The following is an 18,977-nucleotide window of genomic DNA, read 5'->3' on the forward strand; positions in this document are numbered from 1 at the left end:
GTGTGGAAGCAGGTAGAGATTTCACAATGAGTCCTGTTGTCGGGTGCTATCTATGTCTGCCGGTCTTCTCATTAGAACTGCAGTTGAAAACTGTGGAAATTATTTTCTTTCTCTCTGCTGGTGGGTAGGTGTGTCAATTTGTGCCTGTGCACGGCTGCCTACGACCAAAAAATAGTATGTTGTCATGGAAAATCAGTTTCATTGGCACCAGGTGCGATGTTTAGATAACCCTTAAAAAAACCCATCATTGAACTCTTGCTGCGGTCATTACATGTGACATAAAGGGACTCTAATGACGTGTGATGGGTCCCTCGGCGGGACTGTGCTGTGCGCTGCTATTTTAATGCCGCATGCCTCGCCTGCGAAGGAAGTCATGATCAAAAACAAGAGACGTGTCATAACAAAGTCCGTCGCGGGAGAAAGACGCCCGGTGGACACACTGCTTTTTTAATACCCACTTCACAGGCACAGTCCCTCCGTCAGAAGCGGCCATCAAATGAATCTCTGGTTCATTTGTTCGTTCTTTCTTTATTTCTGTCTTTCTTTGTTTTCATTTTAACTGAGCAATGATTGAGTAGGCCTACCCATGGGGGGTTGGTGAATTTTTGGAGGCGAAACTCAACAAAACTCGTTGAGAGACAGATGTAATACTCCCTTTGGTTTGGCTGGCAGATGAAACGCTGTGTCCTGAGTAGAAACAAGAACACTCACGCACGCACGCACGCACGCACGCACACACACACACACACACACACACACACACACACACACACACACACACACACACACACACACACACACACACACACACACACACACACACACACACACACACACACACACACACACTAGTCACATGTCTTTTGGTATCACCTACTGTAATACAGAGATTTCACATGAGTAGCTGCAGCTAAAGCCAGTCAGCAGCTATGTTAACCATACCATGTGATAAGTACACATGAGACATGGGTGGGTGTATAATCTAAAGGACGGAACGTTTGTAAGGGCTGACTTTCATATCATGGAAGATTGGTACCCCTGTGGTTTGGTGAAAATGATTGCTGAGATTTTGTTAACACACTGTGTACACATATCAGCATATTTTCAAATGTGAAGACCTTTTGACTTGGTTTGTGCCTTTGGTTTACACACAAACAGCTTTTTCCCTTGAAAACGAATCTTTCGGAAAAAAAAACTCAGTCAAAAGTGGAGACTCTGATTTGACGTTTGAATATATAATAGATAAAAATGTGAAGTATTTATGGCAGCTCTCGGCAGCATATTTATGCAGATTCACCAATAGTGTGAACAAAGATATTTTGGAAAACAGGGAAAAAATGTTGATCAAAATACCCTGCTATGTGTAAACGGCGCCTAAATCTCCTTTCACATATTTAATTCGAGCTGTATGACAATAGCTTGTTAGTTTTCCCCCTTACTGGTCTGTTCGGTCTCTTTTTTGTTACAGTCTACCGCACTTAAGCAATGAGTCATAATGAGTGACAGTATCTGCTGTTCAAAGTAGGATAGTAAGGTAGGATAATTCAAAACATAGCGTGTTTAATTGACTAAGAATAGGAGGGAGAGAGAGAGAGAGAGAGAGAGAGAGAGAGAGAGAGAGAGAGAGAGAGAGAGAGAGAGAGAGAGAGAGAGAGAGATAGATAGATTTATGGATTGTGTAGCTTGGTTGCCTGGTCGATTGATTAGTATCCGAGACCTGGCTTAAATAATGATATACAATATAACTGAGGGCACTTCACAAACCCAGCATACTATTTTCCCCAATGCATTTTAACGACACTGAAAGTCCTCTATGTCTCATTCACTGTCAGACCGTCCTCTCATTAGGCACATACTGTATCCTCCACCACGTTCGCAGGGAAATGCTACCTACTCTGAACATCCATTCAGAAGACAGGGCATCCATTCATCCCCACCACGGCTGCTGCACTCCAGCTCACAGCCTCACAGTCACACAGTGGCTTAGTAGGCAGAGGACTGGAGTTGGGTCGCCCAGCAACCGATCTCTCCCTTCCTGGTTCAATCCCACCTTCCTTATCCTCCTGGCTGGCTCAGTCCTTGAGGAAGAGACACTGACTGAACAATGTGTTGCTCCATGCAGGGGAGCCGACAAGGGGAGGAACAAAGGGGTCAGTTGTCCCGGGCCCAGGGAGAGAGGGGCCCCAGAATTGGGTTCTCAACACATTGTATGTATTGGGTGGTGGGGCCCTTTCAGATGACTTTGTCCTGGGCCCAGTCAAAGCTGTCAGCGGCCCTGGCTCCATAGTTGGTGTGTTGATGGGTGCCGTGCATGGCAGCTGCCTTCAGAGTGTTAATGCGTGTGCGAATGGGTGTGGATGTGTGGCATTCAACGCCAAGAAAATAGTGCAGTACTTATTATACAATACTGTATGTGCTAGTGCATGTGTACATGAAGTCATATGAGCATTGGAACAGTTTCATTGTAAAATGACTTAAACACCATTTTTGACTGTTGCGTTTTATTACATTACATTACATTGCATTGCATTTATAACCAAAGCGACTTTCAAAAGAGGACATAATCAAGCCAACATCACAAGCAAATACAAAGTGCACAGGAGATATACAGAACAACAAGTGCAGTTGCAAAGAGGGGTTCGTTTTTTTATTTATTTTTTATAAACACACAGAAATCTATCTATTGGCAAACACCCTCTTCCTCCTCCAAACTGACATGCTCACTAACACACATTCACTACACTGGCATCTTTACAGTATGGAGAAAACAGACACACAAATCCATACCTTGTACAGTCCTCTATACCACACCTACTCTTTCACACACACATACACACGCTCACACGCACACACACACGCATACTCACACAAAAGGACGCATGCACACACAAGGACGCACAGACACAAAACACGTGGATGGACGCACACACACGCACACACACACTCACACACACACACACGTCGCACACACATGCACACACACACACGCACACACACACTCACACAAAAAGACGCATGCACACACAAGGACGCACACACACACACACACACACACACACACACACACACACACACACACACACACACACACACACACACACACACACACACACACACACACACACACTCGTCCACTGCTGTACGCGGCTGCTGTGCTGTACTCCAGCCTCTGGGGCCTTGGGGGCAAACACCCAGGCACCATCTCCATGCCAACAGAAAGCAAGGATGAGAAGAGAAGTGAAAACTCTCTCTCTCTCTCTCTCTCTCTCTCTCTCTCTCTCTCTCTCTCTCTCTCTCTCTCTCTCTCTCTCTCTCTCTCTCTCTCTCTCTCTCTCTCTCTCTCTGCCTTCTCTCTGCCTTTATTTCATTATTTATTCTCATGAAATTCATGTCACCATGGCAACTGGAGTTTGCAACACACACACTCTCTCTCTCTCTCCTCGTCTCTCCCTTGTTTCCCTACTGCTTCTTCCTCTATCATTCTCTCTTTCTCACTCTCTCCTATATCCTTCCTTCTTCTTCCCCTCTCTCTCTCTCTCCCTCAATGTATATCTATCTATCTATCTATCTATCTATCTATCTATCTATCTATCTATCTATCTATCTATCTATCTATCTTTTCCTCCTCCTCTCGCTTGGTGTCTCTTCTTCCCTCACAGTTTCACACTCACTCCCTTTTTTCTCTATGTTGCAGTACTCTCTGTAGTCTGTATCTTGTCCTCCTGCCCTGTTTTTCATTGTCTGTTGCCCTTCTTTCTCCGTCTCCCCCTGTCTCTCCCTCTACCCCCCCCATCTCTCTCTCTCTCTCTCTCTGTCTCTCTCTCTCTCTGTCCTCCTCCTCCTCCTCCTCCTCCTCATTCTCTCTCTCTGCTTTCCTTTAAACCACTGCCATCTCCATCTCCCACCTCGTTGCCCTGGGAGTGAGTTACGGAGCCTAAAGGCAGCTCATACAGCCGGCTGCCCAACTGATGTATAGCAGCCCATCAAATGCACATACACACCCACATACATGAGTACAGGCACACGCTCTCACACATATACAAACACACACATAAACTCCTACATACACGCGCGCACACGCAGGCATGCACGCACGCCACGCACGCACACACACACACACACACACACACATAAATACAAACATAAAAACACACTCGTGTTGCCTAACTGATGCATAGCATACTATGAAATGGACATACCATGCATACATGCACACTAACACACATGCACACAGACATCCACTCACAAACCCCTACACACCCACCCCCGCAATCACCCCCCCACACACACACACACACACATATATATACATTAACATGCAAACGTACTCACACATGCACATTTGCATGCACACACACACACACACACACACACACACACACACACACACACACACACACACACACACACACACACACACACACACACACACACACACACACACACACACACACACAAACATCCTGTCACAGGGATAAACTGAACGTATAGCCAACCAGTATTTATTTTGCCTGCAAGGGGATTGTATGGTATGTGTGTTTAGTTCAGCATTTCCTGTTGAGTACATGTCACATTCTGGGTTCCAGCAGCACATTATTAAATTGTCAACTCTACCTTGTAAACACTGTGATTTTCGGCATACTGAGTTATAATACGATGATGCAAGTGAGCATGTGCGTGTGCATGTGTGTGTGCGTGCAAGACCATATACATACAATCAATGCATGGATATCATTAACTGCAGGTGTTTGGTCTGTAATGTGACCTGCATATTTGTTTATATTTATATATTTATTTATGTATTCATTGAACTCTTTAGCATAATGCAGTATCCCTGTGTAACAAGCACTTAGTGCAAACATTTGTGCAATTTTTGAAGTGTTTCATTTTAATTGGTATTTGGTCCTTAAAATGAAATAATAATGTACAGTATGTGTGTCCCTGTCTGTGTGTGGCTGTCTTCATGTGCGATGTGTCTAAATCTTTTTTGTTTCCTTTGTGTGTGTGTATGTGTGTTTGTGTGTGTGTGTGTGTGTGTGTGTGTGTGTGTGTGTGTGTATGTGTGTTTGTGTGTGTGTGTGTGTGCGTTCGTGCGTCTGTGTGTGCGTGCGTGCGTGCGTGCGTGCGTGCGTGCGTCGTGCGTGTGTGTGTGTGTGTGTGTGTGTGTGTGTGTGTGTGTGTGTGTGTGTGTGTGTGTGTGTGTGTGTGTGTGTGTGTGTGTGTGTGTGTGTGTGTGCGTGCGTGTGTGTGTGTGCGTGCATGCATGTGTGTGCATGCGTATGTGTATGCGTTTGGCTGTTAATGCAGTGCTGTGCTATGGTACGCTTATTTAATATCCAGGGGAGGAAAGAAAGCGAAAAGCGAATGCTGGGGAGAGTTGGCTCCCACATGCAAACGCAACAAGGCTTCAAAGAGAAACCCTTTGACCCGCAGCGCTAAGAAACTGTACATTCGCCCGTCACGCTTATTCTTGGACCGCAGCCCGCCAGCTAGCCGCAGCCATAGCCGCCCGCTTTCTTTCTTGTGCTGAACAGATGCAAAACAACTCTTTTATTGTTTGTATGCAAACTCAAAACTGAAGTGCATTATGTATTTGTGCTTTCATTTTATTCCCTTGTTTTTTTTTCTCCCTCTTCCAGTGTGCGGAGATATCCACGGCCAGTTCTTTGACCTGATGAAGCTGTTTGAAGTTGGCGGCTCCCCAGCCACGACTCGATACCTGTTCCTCGGGGACTACGTAGACCGAGGCTATTTCAGTATTGAGGTGAGGCTTTTGCTCGGCGGAGAAAAGTGTGCTACCGTGTGCACTTTTTTTGTTTTTCTGGCAGCAGCGGTGGCGGTGGCCGTTGGCAGCGAACAAACCACTCCTAAGCAACTGTGAGTGTCTCAGGCGGGAGCGCAGGCGGGAGGGCAGGCGGGCGGGCGGGTGGGTTGGTGGGCAGACAGAGGCCCAATAGGCTGTATAAGAACCTTGGACATTATTAGGGGAGAGATGAATCTCACACAGGGAGGGGCGATCAATAGTGAAGCCCTGTAACACTCTGAGGATGGTGGATCATTTTTTTATTCATTCATTTTTTAAATTTTATTTTGTTGGCATCATTTGGCTTTATTTGAAAGGACAGTTGAGAGAGGAACAGGAAATGAGAGGGGAGAATGACCCCACAAATGACCCGTCAGGAATCAAACCTGGATCGCCGGGATAGTGGCCCAGTGCCCTACCGTAAGGCCACAGTAGGACCGATCATTCCGTGTAACTTGGAGGTCTAAACTTATAGGAGCTCAGGGTGAGATCAGATTCAGGATCTGTGATCACTATAAAAAGTTAAGCTCAGTCATGATGTCAGCCTTAGCATGCAACATTCAATTGGACATGGCTTGGGGGAGTTGATGGCATGGCTGACAAAAAGTACTGTAAATATGGCCAGGGCTTTAAATTAACACCAGCCAACTGGACAAATGCTGGTGAAATTTCAGTTTGGCTGGTAGAAAAGACAAACTTACTAGACGCTTTCACCCCTTAGTGAGTGTGTGTTTAGCATCTACTCACTTTTTTGGCTGGTGATGAAAAACGTTAATTTAGAGCCCTGAATATGGCGTATGCTTTTGTACTTGACTTTGTACTTTATTTTCAAAAAATAGTGGTAACACAGAGGACCACATGGGGAGGGACAGGGGTGACGTGATGTGACACAATAGACACACCAACAGACGAGACATACAAAAAATGGTCTAAAGGTGATGAAATACAACTTTTTGAGCAATGTTCTGGGCAACGATACCATAAGATGTTTACCATAAGACTCTTTATCACAATAGGCTTATTTGATTGCCTGATGCTTTAGATGCTCTACACTCTGGCCTTTAATTTCAACAAAAGGGTCCGTGTACACTATGCATACTGAATAAGTCTGCATACTAAAGAAATCCGTTTTTATCACATTTATAGCTGAGAAAACTGCTGTAAAAACAGTTGTTTATAGCTGTGTGAATGTTATAAGTTTTAGGATTATACAGCATCAGTGTTACCAAACTTAACAGTGTGTAGGCCTACTCTTAAGGCCCTTTCAAATAAGCTTGTTCAGGCTGCCTTTTCAGAACATGTTCTGTACAATCGCTAACCTGATGTGACTGTGGATGGGAAAACATATGTTATGTAACCATCCAACTGTTCTCTGTGCTGTACAAGAGTCTGCTTGCTGTGTGGATGTGGTGTGTGTGTGTGTGTGTGTGTGTGTGTGTGTGTGTGTGTGTGTGTGTGTGTGTGTGTGTGTGTGTGTGTGTGTGTGTGTGTGTGTGTGTGTGTGTGTGTGTGTGTGTGTGTGTGTGTGTGTGTGCGTGTGTGTGTAAGCGTGTGTGCGTGTGTGCGCGTGTGTGCGCGTGTGCGTGCACGTGTGTGTGTGTGTGTGTGTGTGTGTGTGTGTGTGTGTGTGTGTGTGTGTGTGTGTGTGTGTGTGTGTGTGTGTGTGTGTGTGTGTGTGTGTGTGTGTGTGTGTGCGTGTCTCCTGTGTCTGTGTGGTTGGGCACATGTCAGCACGTTGATGTGATGTTATTCGTGTGTGTGTGTGTGTGTGTGTGTGTGTGTGTGTGTGTGTGTGTGTGTGTGTGTGTGTGTGTGTGTGTGTGTGTGTGTGTGTGTGTGTGTGTGTGTGTGTATGTGTCTTGTGCATGTGTTTATGTGCATGCAGGACTGTCATAGTTTACCATTTTGTGTTTTTTTTGTCTTTTCTTCCAGTGTGTTTTGTACCTATGGTCCCTGAAAATTCTCTACCCAAAGACGCTTTTTTTACTGCGAGGAAACCACGAATGTAGACATTTGACAGAATATTTCACCTTCAAACAAGAATGTAAGTACTGTTTTGTCTCTCTCTGTCTCTCTCTCTCTCTCTCTCTCTCTCTCTCTCTCTCTGTCTCTCTCCGCCTCTCTCTCTCTCTGTGTCTCTCTCTCTCTGCCTCTCTCTCTCTCTCTCTCTCTCTCTCTATCTCCCTGTCTGTCTCTCTCTCTCTCTGCTCTCTCTCTCTCTCTCTCTCTCTCTCTCTCTCTCCTCTCTCTGCTTCTCTCTCTCTCTCCTCTCTCTCCTTCTCTCTCTCTCTCTCTCTCTCTCTCTCTCTCTCTCTCTCTCTCTCTCTCCCTGTATCTCTGTATCTCTCTCTCTCTCTCTCTCTCTCTCTCTCTCTCTCTCTCTCTCTCTCTCTCTCCGTGGTGTGTGTCAGGACTGAGTAGACTGCTGTGCTCCTCTTTTGTGTGTGTTCCAGGTCCGCCTCCGCTTCTTCTTTTTTGCCCTTTGCAGCGTCCCATGTTGCCCTTTACACTGTACTGTGTCCTCCGGTACACTGCGCCGTTTGTTTACTTAGAAACCTTTTCACTGTTGACTCCACTTGCTGGGTCTATTAAACACACACACACACGCACAAACTTACACACACATGCATAAACACACACACACACACACACACATACATGCACAAACAAAACCAGTCAAACACACACACACACACACACACACGCACGCACACACACACACACACACACACACACACACACACACACACACACACACACACACACACACACACACACACACACACACACACACACACACACACACACACACACACACACACACACACACTTCACCACCCCTGTTCCTGTTCCACATACCCGACTTGTTCAAAAGGAAGCGACTTCCGTAGCATCCTGACACAGCTTAGAAAATTGAGAGGAGTAGGAGGAGGAGACTGGGCTGTGTTTATGTGTGTGTGTGTGTGTGTCACTAACTGGGGCACATAGTCCAAGAAAAGGTGGGACACAACACCAGACATACTGTAGCGGGACATCATAGGCAATGAGCTATTCTCACAGGCCGAGTTGAGGGCCGAGGTGGGGAGCACAGAGGTGATTTTAAAGTCTGTTGTGCCCCCCGGGCAAAATTTCTGTGCTGTTGCTGAAAACTGCACTGTAATATTGCCACTGCTGTAAGCGTAAAGGTTGTCAACTCCTCAGAGGGATTTTAAGAAGCCGTCGGGCTGCAAGCAGCTGCCAGTGCTGCCTGTTTGAGAGCAGTGGTGCTGGTGGGAACACTTCACAATAGCCTTCCACTATAAATGGTTAAGTAATGGTTTGTCGTGCATCTATAATACTATTACAAGCATTGATATATCATTACTGAATCAATTGTATAACACTTAAAAAACATTTATTGATGACAATAATACATTACTAAAGATTCAACTAAAAAGATTTTCAACAACAACTGCCTAGTTAATGTTTAACAATCAATTTAATAATATATTTACAATAGAATTATAGTTGCATAAATAAATAGTTAAAGTTTTTTTAAACTAAATATTTAGTAATATATTATTGTCATCAACAAATGTTTAGTATGTGTTATGCAATTGATTTCATGATACAGTATATCAATTCTTATAATAGTATTATAGATGCACAACAAACCATTAGTTAACCATTTATAGCGGAAGGCTATTGTGAAGTGTTACCATGTCTGTGTAATGGATAGATTGTTGGAGCCAGGCAAAGGTGGACTTGCTTGAGCTACAAACTCTCAGTAGGTTTAGGATGAGGATCAAATGCTGTTAATGCTACTGGTACAGCAAATATACTGCTACTGCTACTGCAGTTACTGCTATTGTTACTGCTGTTACTGTTCTTACCGCCACTGATACTCCTCATAGTGATAATAGTAATAACAATAATGGCAATAATAATAATGATCAAAATGATCATCAAATACCACTACTGGTAAGGCTACATCTACAGTACTGTAATACTACTGCTACTATTGCTGCTGCTACTGCTATTGCAGCTAGTATTTTAAATATTACTGCCACTACCGCTATTGCTACTACTGTTATTACTATAGCTACTGCTACTCCTAATACTAAGAATAATCACAATAATAACAACCACAGTTTAAAACAGACAGTGAAATGCATTCGATTGAAAAGCAGTGCCTACTGACTGTGCCATGCGAAGCCTAGCCAAGATTCGCACGGAAAACAGAGCATGTTAGTTAAGCTTCCTCCCCGACAAATAAATATTTATGAGCGCCGAAGACAAGCGAAAGTGAAAAGCAGGCCTTGCCTGGTGTTGACAGCAGAAGTATATTGCTCCCTGCATAATAGATGAAGTTTTGAACTAAACTTCGGGAAGGGGGGCTGTCACACGATCGCTGTGTGTCTTAATTTGCGGCTTCTACTCCAATCAGATTGCCCTGCTACGGAAGAGCTGTGCTGCTCACTGTAACCCCCACATCCGTAATGTGATGATTATGCCAGTTGAGTGCTACACTCTCTACACTCCTCTCTCTACTCTATCTCTACTCTCTCTCGATCTCTCTCTCTCTCTCTCTCTCTCTCTCTCTCTCTCTCTAACACACACATTCCCTCGCAACCAACCAACCTCTGTGATGACATGCCGTCTGTATTGGCAAGGATTGGTTGTTTGTGTGTTGGTTGGTTTATTGTTTGTTTTTAATTAGCCCGCATCGGTAAGGTAGAATGGGAGAGGGGTGAAGTATGTGTCTCAGATGGTCGTACTCAACGCAGAGGTGAAGCACTTTTGTTTCAGTTTGTTTGCTTGTTTGTTTGTTTGTTTGTTTGTTTTTTGGGGGGGGGGGTGGTGAAAGCAACACAAGGTATTTTTTTTCCGCCTTGAAAATAATGATTCCAAAAGCACTTTTGTGGTTCATCAGCGGGGTGAAACAGGGGCAGTTCTGTATTCATTTTTCTGGCTGTATTATTATTCGTTTTCGTCGTCCAACCTGTGTAGGGCATCCAGGGAGAGAAACGTCTTTTTCACACTTTGCTAAAAGCATTTGTAAGCAGGGTTTAAAAGCAACATGACAATTAAAGCAATATTTAATTGCCACGTTGCTTTAAAACCAGATTCAAGTCTTTCAGCAAAGTCCTTCAGAGCATATTAAAACATGTAAGCAGAAGGGTAAAATATTGCCGCTTCAGGCATGAAATTCCTTCCTTCAATTGATTTAAAATGGACTCTTTGTTGACTACATAATTGTCACACAAAAGGTAGGCTACTCCCCTAGCAACAAGCAGTTCTAGGCCTACCACTTTGGTACACCTTGCTTCTTCCATTTCTGTGTGTGCATTGCATTCGTACAGTGCGTAGTATCACATAATGTTCTGTACCTTTACTTGGCTCTCCTTCACCATTTTAATTAAAACGGCTGTTTAATTGTTTTTCTCTGGAATGCAGAAAGGGTTTCCACATTTGCATATATGTGGAGTGAGCATTCATTACTGAACCGCGTTACCCTGCTTCACCCCACACCATGCCGCTCACTCACTCCTTTCTTACATCTTCCCCCTTTCCTCTTTTCCTCCACTTTGGGTAAAATCACGTGTTCAGAGCAGGTGTAATGACTCGTGTATTGACGAAGATCCAGGGTAATCGAAACATTGCTGTTTTAATTGAGTTAAGGTTTTATTTTAGCTTATTAGGCAGTGTGCAGACCTACTTTCTTCAATTGTGTATGGACGCACACACATACACCACAGCATAGGGGTGTTAGCATGGGGCTCACAATTCGATGTGCATCACGATACACGTGTCACAATGCGATACTATCACGATGCATTGCAGTACATCTATTATTTCAGTAAATGTGTAAAAATACAGCTTACACGCCAGTTGCTGTGAAGGATTAGACAGACAGAATTAGAAAGGATCAGAAAGACAGAAATATTACCTATTCTCGATGCAGTATATCGTGAAAATAAGTATTGCGATGCATCGTCTTGATGCAGTTTATAATGAAGCTGAGTATCGTGATGCACTGTCATGAATCGATGCAGTATATCGTGAAAATAAGTATCGCGATGCATTGTCACAACGATATTTTTTTTTGCACACCTCTACAACCGCAGCATACTTCGCCACTCCGGCTCTTGTTCCATATACCATACTTCACCCCACACAGCGCTGCTGCTCACTCCTTTCCCTTCATCTCTTCTTTTCTACCTCCACTTCAGGTAAAATCAAGTATTCAGAGCAGGTGTATGACGTATGTATGGACGCGTTCGACTGCCTTCCTCTGGCTGCTCTCATGAACCAGCAGTTCCTGTGTGTGCACGGAGGCCTGTCACCAGAGATACACACCTTAGATGATATAAAGAAGGTAAAGATGCTGCACTGCCCCATACTGTACTAAATAGTGTATGTGTGTGTGTCAGGGTTGGGACTTAACACCCATTCACCCGTGAAATACTGGTAAATTTCAGCACTGACCCCCCTCATAGTAATAACTCTAATAATAATCATTTTAATATTAACAATGACGATAGTAATGAAGATGATTGTTGTTGTTGTTGTTGTTGTTGTTGTTGTTATGATTGATATGATTGATGATGTTTGTTGTATATGAGTTGACTGGTAAAAATGTTAGATTTTAAAATCTACCTGCCACAGTGACTGGTGGGGAAAAAAACCTTTCCACCCCTGGTGTGTGTATTTTTTCCTATGGTCCTTCATTTATGGCTCTGCTTCCCCTACCCCTTCCCCGTTCCTCTTCCTCTCCCTAGCTGGACCGGTTTAAGGAGCCACCAGCGTTCGGGCCCATGTGTGACCTGCTGTGGTCCGACCCCCTGGAGGACTTTGGCAACGAGAAGACCCAGGAGTACTTCAGCCACAACACAGTGCGAGGCTGCTCCTACTTCTACAGGTCAGCTCAGCTCAGTCAATAGACAAGGCCTACGGTACTGTGTGGCCTAGAGATGAACAATCTGACCAGCGCGAGCTATAGCATGCAGTGCAATGTGTTTTACTCAGCCATGATGACACATAAACCTACATGCCACATTTCTAAGAACTGGCTTTGCCAGTATGGGTACACTACACACATATAGTCTCAATATCCATGTTCTTTGCGAATATGCAGTGGCTGCATGTATATAGTGGCATTTTGAGAATGATTGATGGTATGTGTCTTTTCACATATTAAACTGTAAGGTATTATTTATGGTATTTGAATATTTTCCTGAATATATGAGTTATTCTGCATGCAAAAAAGGCCCAAGGACTGTAGTGAAACATGAACTGTACTGTATGCCACAGTATACATCAGTGGTGAACCTATACGCTACACTATGCATAGACAATATAGACATATTCATATGTGCATGCTATAGTGTACATTATTACTATATATCTTTATGCCACAATATACTTTCTGTATACGAATACATAAATAGTAAACCTATAACCGTGGCCCTTTGCATAGACAATATAGACATGGAACCTGTTCATATGCACATATAATTCATCTACTCTCCATATTCATAGCCAATGACAGGAGATATAGCAGCACCCACTCACACATCAGACACATTGACAGGCATACATATGCGCATACTGACACACTGTATGATCATACAAGTCATGCTGACACATGAAACCATATGCCGCATATACACAGAACAGAGGGACGTGTGTGTGTGTGTGTGTGTGTGCGTGTGCGTGTGCGTGTGCGTGCGTGCGTGCGTGCGTGCGTGTGTGTGTGTGTGTGTGTGTGTGTGTGTGTGTGTGTGTGTGTGTGTGTGTGTGTGTGTGTGTGTGTGTTTGTCTGTGTGTGTGTGTGTGTGTGTGTGTGTGTGTGTGTGTGTGTGTGTGTGTGTGTGTGTGTGTGTGTGTGTGTGTGTGTGTGTGTGTGTGTGTGTGTGTGTGTGTGTGTGTGTGTGAGCGCGCACGCATGCAGTTCTGGTTGTTGTGACCCACATTCAGTATGTCAAGGGAATATGGGCTAAGGGAAAAAAATGTGTGTGTGTGTGTGTGTGTGTGTGTGTGTGTGTGTGTGTGTGTGTGTGTGTGTGTGTGTGTGTGTGTGTGTGTGTGTGTGTGTGTGTGTGTGTGTGTGTGTGTGTGTGTGTGTGTGTGTGTGTGTGTCTCCTCAGGTACTGTGTAGCATGCATGTAGCATGTAGGCTATGTTGCCAGTGCATCTAAAGATAAATCCTCAATGTAAATATTTCAGTCTGCGATAAAATTTTGATAGAAAGGGTGACTGGCCATGTCAGACGTGAGTTCTACATTGCCATGGTTGATGATGCTTCTTGTTTTTACAGTGTTTGAGAGATAGGAGTGAATGTGTCAGGGCTGATATATTGACTTATACATTAAAAGTAAAAGGTAGAAATTAGAAAGGTGAAATGTTTTTAGATGCAGAAATATCTGATCTTAGCTGTTCGGGTATTGCTCTCACAGGTGTATCATCTTGTACCACCAGTACGTTTCAAATCACATAAGCGAATGGAACAACTAACAAAAATATGGCTTCTGTTTTTTGTTTGTGTGTCTCTCTCTCTCTCTCTCTCTCTCTCTCTCTCTCTCTCTCTCTCTCTCTCTCTCTCTCTCTCTCTCTCTCTCTCTCTCTCTCTCTCTCTCTCTCTCTCTCTCTCTCTCTCTCGCTGTGTGTATGCTTAGGCCATTGTGTCAATGCACTGTCTCAATGTCTCATCTGACATGGGTGATTGCAGTGTTGTGAAAAGTAAACACAAAAGGCTGACTTGTTTATGCATCTTGTTCGATGAGAAAACATTTGCTTGTCTTTTTATACGATTGGTAATCCATCAGACAAGTCATTTCTTTGGACACAATTACCACTGCTGACGTGTGTGCACGTGCATTTATTTAGAACAGCCAGAGCAGAAATGTAAAACATGTTCATGTTCTCACATTTCAAAAGATAAGACAGTCAGTACTACTACAACTACAATACAACACAATGTTCTTTGTTTACTTTTTTGTATCAAAACAAAAGAATCATTTGGTCTCCCCCGTTGTACGCCATACTGAACAGAAAAGGCAACCTCGAGGGTGGTAAAGTGATTTTTTCCCCCCCGACTCGCCTTTGTGAACGCTAGAATGTCCATCTCCGCTTGTTTTATTTTATATGCAGTCATCCTGGGCTGAGGCATCATCATTTTGTTTTGCGGGATATCAGTCGGATTAATGGAGTGTGGCAGGCCCCGGCATGAGCTGTTTATTAATATTTGTTGACATTTGTTGACAAGCTCATTTGTCATGTGTGTGTCCCCCCCAACCCCCCCCCACCCCCCCCGCCCCGTCCCCATCCCCAGCCCCAGCCCCAGTCTCAGTCCCAACCCCCGCTTGCATTTTTCAGTCGCAGGCAGCCACCTCCAGACTGGAATAACAGCTGAGTAGATTTATGAAGAGTCACAAGAGTGTGTGGGCTCGCTCGCCTCATCTGAGCAAAGATCTATCAGCCACTTTTACTTTTGCTTTTCAGTCTTTTTCTTTTTCTTTTTCTTTTTTTTCCCTTGCTGTGACCAACTGTTAAACACTGTTCATGCCCCACAGTTTATAAAACCATGTAAACTAGATGAAAATGCCTTGCAACAGAAAATACAGTACATGTATTGTTTTTGCCTGGCAAGTTGGCCTAGCTGCTAGTGGCAAGCAGCAGTGGTTCTCAACCTTTTTGTGAACAAGTGCCCCCTTCACCTCAGCATAAGCCTACCAATGCCCCCTTAGTATTAGTATTAGTATTAGACTAAATGACCCCCATTTGCACTTGCTCCCAGGTTCCCTAACGCCACCTGTGGGGCTGTGGAGTCCCCGTTGAGAAACACTAGTCTAGCACCATAGGGGAAAATCCAAGAGGACACAAAAGCTTGCCCTCAATCGCAAAGCTCTATCAGCCTGTATCTGCACTTCGCCTGTGGTGCAGTGCCAGGCTGTACTTTTCATGTTATAGTCTGGCTTTCCAGGCTACAGTTTATACTCCAAACCTTTTCAGGCTGCAGTTTATACTCAAAACGTTTCCAGGCTACAGTTTATACTCAAAACCTACTAACTGTTGTGTGCTCGTGTGACCGTAAACAAATGAAGACGCTCTTGTGAATGGATTTCACTGTGTCACCAAGCAACACTGAAAATAGAATGTACGAGATTGGACTCGTTTTGGAGATGCCACTTTTTTTCTCACGCGCATTGCAACATCCACCTCATCCTAACTACAGCAGAGTACCTACAGAATATATGGCAGTGTAGTGGATAAATCCCTTTCATTTTTCGTCCTCTCGTCGGTGCCACTAGGGCCTCCGAATCACACCCCAATCCCAAATAGTGTCGAGGCATGTGATGAGAAATCTGTTCTCTGTGTGTCTGTGGGGAAAGGTAGTAATGGTTCTCCATGGCAGCATCCTCCTACACACTGGGAGGGTGAGAGAGAGAGAGAGAGAGAGAGAGAGAGAGAGAGAGAGAGAGAGAGAGAGAGAGAGAGAGAGAGAGAGAGAGAGAGAGACAGAGAGAGATTACTGTTGCCTCTCGGTATAGGATTCAGGCACACAAGATAGCTACTATCACGCCAGCCCTCCCGACACACACCACAACACACAAAAAAGCTATAATTTTCCACAAACACTATTAGTATGAAGTGTACTGTATGTGTGTCTGCGTGTGTGTGTGTGTGTGTGTGTGTGTGTGTGTGTGTGTGTGTGTGTGTGTGTGTGTGTGTGTGTGTGTGTGTGTGTGTGTGTGTGTGTGTGTGTGTGTGTGTGTGTGTGTGTGTGTGCGCATGTGTGTGTGCGCATGTGTGTGTATGCCTGCGTGCGTGCGTGTGCGTGTTTTGTGTTTCTGTTCTCTTGCGCTTTATATCACAGCATTGTGACGATTGAGATACCTCATGTCAGTGTTCAAATGTAGTAGTAGGGTTTCATATACTGTATATGCGACAGCGCAGTGTATTCTTCTTGTTCTTTTAATAGCTTGCCGCTATTTGCATTGGCTATTGTGGATGCATGCTTATACATTTCTACGGTACATTTTGTTTATTTTTTCCTGATATGACATTGCACCAAATGCAAAATGTCCCTATTTACAACCATAACCATATCTTTTTACTGTATATGTCTGGGGAAAGAGGGACAATGAGCTGCATTTTATATAAGCAAAGCAATTTATCTGCCGCCTCTGCCGTACACTGGTGGCATTGGCTGCAGCGATCCATGCACAAACCCATGCAGTCAGGCATGCACAGACCACTGCTGCAATGCATGTAGTGTATACATACTCGTGCAGCCATGCATGCACAAAGCCATGCAGCCATGCATGCACAGACTCGTACCGCCATGTATACACTCGTGTCAGTAACAAGCACAGTCAGAATGAAAGCGACAGCTGGGAGTGGTCTGTTAGTGGTCAGTGTTATGTCTGTGTCAGTGGTTGTGGCGGTGGTTGTTAGGGACTATACAATTGTTGCACCACTGACTGTTTTGATGCCTGCAATTGTGGCTCTGTAAAGTGTCAATGTTGTAGCACTGTAAATTCTCAAGGTAGTGTCTGTGATTGTGTCAGTGGCTATGTCAGTGCATGTGTTATGGATGTCAGGCACAGCTCTGTGTAGATAATTAGTGAAACTTCAATCCTGACACTCTAACAAGAAATGTTCCCGAGTGACCTCTTAGCCCAGCCGTTTGCTCACCTGGTAGCAGTGGAGGGCAACCTGGATTCATTAGTTTACAATCCAGTGCCACATACTCCATATGACCTGGTTTTACCTGTCCGATTCAACCAGTCATCTTTGGACAGTTCCCTCCAGGTCATTTGGAATATGTGGCACTGGATTGTAACTTATTAATCTAGGTTGTCCATCACTGTTTGGTAGTGCATACGTTACATGTGTCGAGTTGTTGCTGATTAAGGGGCTGTTTATACATTCCCGGGTATTTTAATAAAGAAAGACCTTTCCCTGCATGTGTGCCTTTTGTTTACAAACAAACAGAACTTTTTCAACAAATCTTCCTAAAAACTCAGGCAAGAGTGATGATTTAAAAAAAAAACCTCTAGCATTGGTACGTATATAAACAGGGGGAAATGGAGACTTGGATGGCGTTCTTCTTACAGCACACAGGTGTATTTAACGTATTTATGACAGCTCTCAGCAACATATGTATGCCGATTTTGCCTATGTGAACAAAGACATTTTGGTAAACGTAGCAACGAAAAATGTTCGTTTATCAAAATACTGGGTTATGTATAAATGGCCCCTAAGTATGGAGTATGAAGACCATCTTGCTGCCTGTGTCAATTGCTGTGCCACTTATTGTGCCTGTCAGTTTCAGTGTCAGTCAGTGTGTGTATCAGTGCTTACTAGTATTTAAGATGGTATCTCCCTGGCCCTGCACTGGGTTACTATGCCGGTAACCCGGGTTCGATTCCGGCCCAGGTCATTTGCCGATCCTCCCCCCATCTCTCTCTCCCACTCGCTTCCTGTCACTTTCCCCTACTATCCTATCAAATAAAGGCAAAAAGGCCCTGAAAAAAATAACAATAATTTAAAAAAAAAGCTGCAGTCATTTTCAATTCACTACAACAATTTCTGTATATACGTATATAAAAGGGGGATAAATCACTGCATACTGTTCTTCTCTTTGCTGGTAGTTTATTAAGTGAACAATGTGCTTCGCTGGGGCTTCATCAGGTTCACTCTGACAACCTAATTAACTACCAGTAAACAGAAGAGCAGTGTGCAGTGGTTTATCCCGCTTTCCCTTTGGATGGTTTTGACTGCACATCACCAGCACATGGACACTGGCAGTGCACAGGGACTCTGCTTTGAGTACTGTATTCCATTGCATTACATTACACTTAGCTGACGCTTTTAATCCAAAGCGATTTACAGTTATTATAAGTACAGGATATAGGCTACAGTCCCTGGAGCAGGGTACCTGTATATACTGTATGCCATTCACTTTGTTTGGTATACAACAAATATGCAAGCTCTGCACACCAGGTGACAGTGGTTAGTGCGTCAGGATAGCTAGCCAGATTCTAGATGCCACAGCAGATTTGGGACAGTCAATGGCTGTGGTGGGTGATTCAACATCATGACCGTAACCAGAGCAGAACAGTTCCCCACACAGACATTGTCATGTTTCTACTGTACATTCAGAACCTCCAAGGAAACCACATTTCCA

General features: G+C 44.1%; 1 protein-coding gene across 1 annotated transcript in view; it reads left to right on the plus strand.

Moving 5' to 3' along the window:
* The window catches only part of ppp3ca (protein phosphatase 3, catalytic subunit, alpha isozyme), a 68,318-nt gene that overhangs the window by 39,345 nt on the left and 9,996 nt on the right, over window positions 1-18,977 (plus strand). The window contains exons 4-7 of the mRNA XM_063203754.1: window positions 5,640-5,764; window positions 7,736-7,847; window positions 12,016-12,161; window positions 12,565-12,704. Coding sequence (XP_063059824.1) covers window positions 5,640-5,764; window positions 7,736-7,847; window positions 12,016-12,161; window positions 12,565-12,704 — 523 coding nt within the window. The remainder of the gene's footprint in view (window positions 1-5,639; window positions 5,765-7,735; window positions 7,848-12,015; window positions 12,162-12,564; window positions 12,705-18,977) is intronic.

Source organism: Engraulis encrasicolus, chromosome 7, assembly GCF_034702125.1.
Source record: "Engraulis encrasicolus isolate BLACKSEA-1 chromosome 7, IST_EnEncr_1.0, whole genome shotgun sequence".
NCBI classification, from domain to species: Eukaryota; Metazoa; Chordata; class Actinopteri; order Clupeiformes; family Engraulidae; genus Engraulis; species Engraulis encrasicolus.